We start from the raw sequence: 3009 nt of genomic DNA, 5'->3' as shown, positions 1-3009 counted from the left end.
ATGCTGCCCCAGAAGATGTTTGTGGGGCTTGATCAAAACAGATTCCTGGGCCACACATCCCACCAACAATTCACAGCTCTAGCATGAAGGGCCCCAGAACCTGCATTTGGGACAAGTTTCTCAGATGATTCTTTCCACTGGTACATTTCCCAGATGTACCTGGTAAAGTGTGTGAGGTGTGTAAACTACAGGTCCTGGACCCTCAGAGCCTGCAGAGCCCAGGGGGATGGGGATGGCAAGCAAAGTGACATAAACCCAGGTCACTGTCATGGAGGTGGGAGTGGAGAGGACACAAGGGCATGACAAAAATCATCCTGGAGCATTCTTCAGTTGATGAGTCTAGAGCCAAGACATAAGTTTGCAAACATTTTTATTTGCATGGTGGCCTGCGCCCTGTTTTTAAGTTCAAGGAGACAGTCAGTGTACATGTGCCAGAAAGGGGGCAAAGAATAAGGGGGAAAGGAAGGAATGTCTCCCCTGCCTCTCTCTCCTTTTAAAGCTGAGCACCTAGAGTTGCATTTGAGGAAGTTAAAATCATGGGTGATGCAACCCCACTGCATGGGTTTCTTTCTTTACATTCCTTGGATTACTATAAAGAGACTGTATTCAAAGAATCAATGCATGAGAGAGAAAATTTTAACAAGAAAAGGAGGGTGTTAGGCGGAGAGGTGAGGGGCTCTGCCTGGCCCTCGCTCTTTCTCCATTTTCAACTGTGGAGACAGAAAGAGCATCTCTGTCCAGGTGCGGGAGAGTTAGGGACACGTCCTGAGTGGCCAATACCATGGCAGGTGGCGGGGTCCTCTGCGGCCCCCCTGCCCTCACCTCACAGCTGGGCTTCTTGTTCTCCCTGCTCTGCTTCTGCTCTGGCCTCAGCCCTCAGGACCCTGAAGCTCCTGGCCTCGCCTGCCCTGGGGACTCTCTTGGGCAGGGTAGGCAACCGGGGAGTGTGCCAGAAGGCTCTCCGGCGCTTTCGAAACCATGCAAAGCGGCCAGGAGTCTGGAACCTCACTGTCTTGACCTGTTTCCGGGTCCGAGGTCCTGGGGTCGCCCCTGTGGCCCTCCGGGCAGCTGAGGATTCAGTTTCCTGAACACTTGGGGCCTCTGCCCTCTGATTACTTGCAGCCTCTGCCCTCTGATCAGGGATGGCCTCTGCCCCAGCGGGTACAGCCTCTGCCCCATCAGACACAGCCTCTGCTCCCTGGACAGCTGGGGCCTCTGCCCTCTGATTATCTACAACCTCTGCCCTCTGGACAACTGGGGCCTCTGCCCCCTGGACAGCTATGGCCTCTGCCCTCGGATCGGCAGCAGCCTCCACCCTCTGATCACCTGCAGCGTCTGCCTCCTGAGCTCTAGATGCTTCTTCCTCCCTCTTGCGACGCCGGAATGAGGCCCAGTTGATCTTGGGCCTCCACCGTCTTAGGGGGGTCTCAGGCACCCGCCCATCTCCTGCACTGCCCACATTATCCCCCGGGCTGGCGCTGCCTGGCACCGAGGCCCCATCCCTCTCCACCCTGAGTGAGGCCTGCTGGGCCTCGCCCACCCCTGAGCTGGACCTCGGTGCCCAGCCCTTCACCCTCCGCTTCAGCTTCCCCCAGGACACCTGGCTGACATACTCCCGCCACCTGTCGGCTTTGGACAGCTGGGGCCCCGGGTTGTCCTCAAACATGGGCACGGGCAGGTTCACCCGGCGGCGAGCGGGCGCCGCGCTGGGCTTCTTTTCCCCCCGCCGGAGGAAGGCCTCCACCAGCTCCTCGTCATCCTCGCTCTCCAGGTCGCTCCCGAGGAACTTGCTGCCCAGGTAACTGACAGGCATTCTGCGCACCTTCCTACTCCGCCCCGCGCCTTTGTGGCCCTTGTCACCCTTGTCTTTGGAGGTCTCGAAGTCACTGAACTCACTGTCGCTGGCGTTGCTGCTGTCATAAGTGCCCACGACCAGCCGGGGAGGTGGGGTCACCATCTGCTGGACTCTCCTCCTCCCTTGGGGCTCCTTGGGTTTTTTGAGGGGCTGGGGTGGGTGTGGGGTGTTCTTCTCAATGATGCGGGCCACATCTTCCAGCGTGCGGCCTTCTTCCTCCAGAAACTGAGTCAGCCGCTCCCGAAATTCTGCCTCCTTGGTGGCAGGCTTGGAGATGACCCTCCAGACGCCTCCGGCCAGCCTGACCTCGCGGGGGATGAGCAGATAGTCCACGTCCTCCCCGATCTGCAGCATCCCCACCGTAGAGTCCTCCTCCCTGCGGAACACCTTGCCGATCTTCTTAAAGGTCCCCACGGGCTTCAAGGCTTCCACGAGGACGTCCAAATCCACATCTTTGCAGACATCCGGGACACTCCAGAGGATCAGGCAGTCGGGAGAAGGGAGGAAACCCCAGGGGAACCAGCCCCCCACATGGCTTTTCTCGAGGGTCTTTAAGATCTCCAGGGTGAAATCCGGGGTGAGGGCAATGAGCCCAAATTCCTTGTAGCCCTGAGTCTGGGGGTTTAGGGGTGGGGTCCCAGCAGCGCGGCCGAGAGAGTCTCACCTCCCAATTTCTCTGCCTGCAACAAGTCTGGTCTGGATCAAGTCCGGCTCCCCTCAAGGACTGGTGGGAATCAATTCCCAGGATGCTTACGTGATCCGGGGGGAAGTCGGCCTTGAGGTTCCAAGCCCACCGCCAGCTGCAAACGTGGTGTCCTGGCTCCAACTGGGGGTGCGCGGGACGTGCCTGGAACTTGGGAGAGGACTTCACAGACAAAGACGGCTCGGCTATGGCTGTTCAATATGGCCGAAGCGCTTGGAGGCCGCAGCCCAGCTCCCCAGGAGGGTCTCCCGCCCTAGGCAGGCTGCCACCCGGGTCCAGGTTGACCTTGACGCGGCTCCCGCCTCCCTGCCTGCGCTTAACTCAGGAGGAGCGCGCGCGGGCAGGAAGTTCCTCCTCGCTTTCCCCCCGGGGTGAGGCCCACCTTTCCCCTTCTCATCTTACACTCCCGGACTCGGGAAGACTGACAGGGGGGCTGTCCACTCCCTTCGGG

At 59.5% G+C, this 3009-nt stretch overlaps 1 protein-coding gene across 1 annotated transcript; it reads right to left on the bottom strand.

Annotated features, from left to right (window-relative positions):
* Positions 1–353: 353 nt before the first annotated feature.
* Positions 354–3009, bottom strand: CCDC8 (coiled-coil domain containing 8). The gene has a single exon (XM_010997703.3). It carries the CDS (start codon positions 2207–2209, stop codon positions 824–826), a length of 1386 nt encoding a protein of 461 aa, XP_010996005.1. The 5' UTR covers positions 2210–3009; the 3' UTR covers positions 354–823.

The sequence above is a fragment of the Camelus dromedarius genome, chromosome 9 (assembly GCF_036321535.1).
Source record: "Camelus dromedarius isolate mCamDro1 chromosome 9, mCamDro1.pat, whole genome shotgun sequence".
Lineage (NCBI taxonomy): Eukaryota > Metazoa > Chordata > Mammalia > Artiodactyla > Camelidae > Camelus > Camelus dromedarius.
The sequence above is the reverse complement of the archived record's forward strand: the minus strand, read 5'-3'. Positions and strand labels throughout refer to the sequence as shown.

What these genes read in the sequence shown, in the direction of transcription:
- CCDC8 (XM_010997703.3), bottom strand. Translation starts at nt 2,209, where the DNA reads ATGCTGCAGATCGGGGAGGACGTGGACTATCTGCTCATCCCCCGCGAG.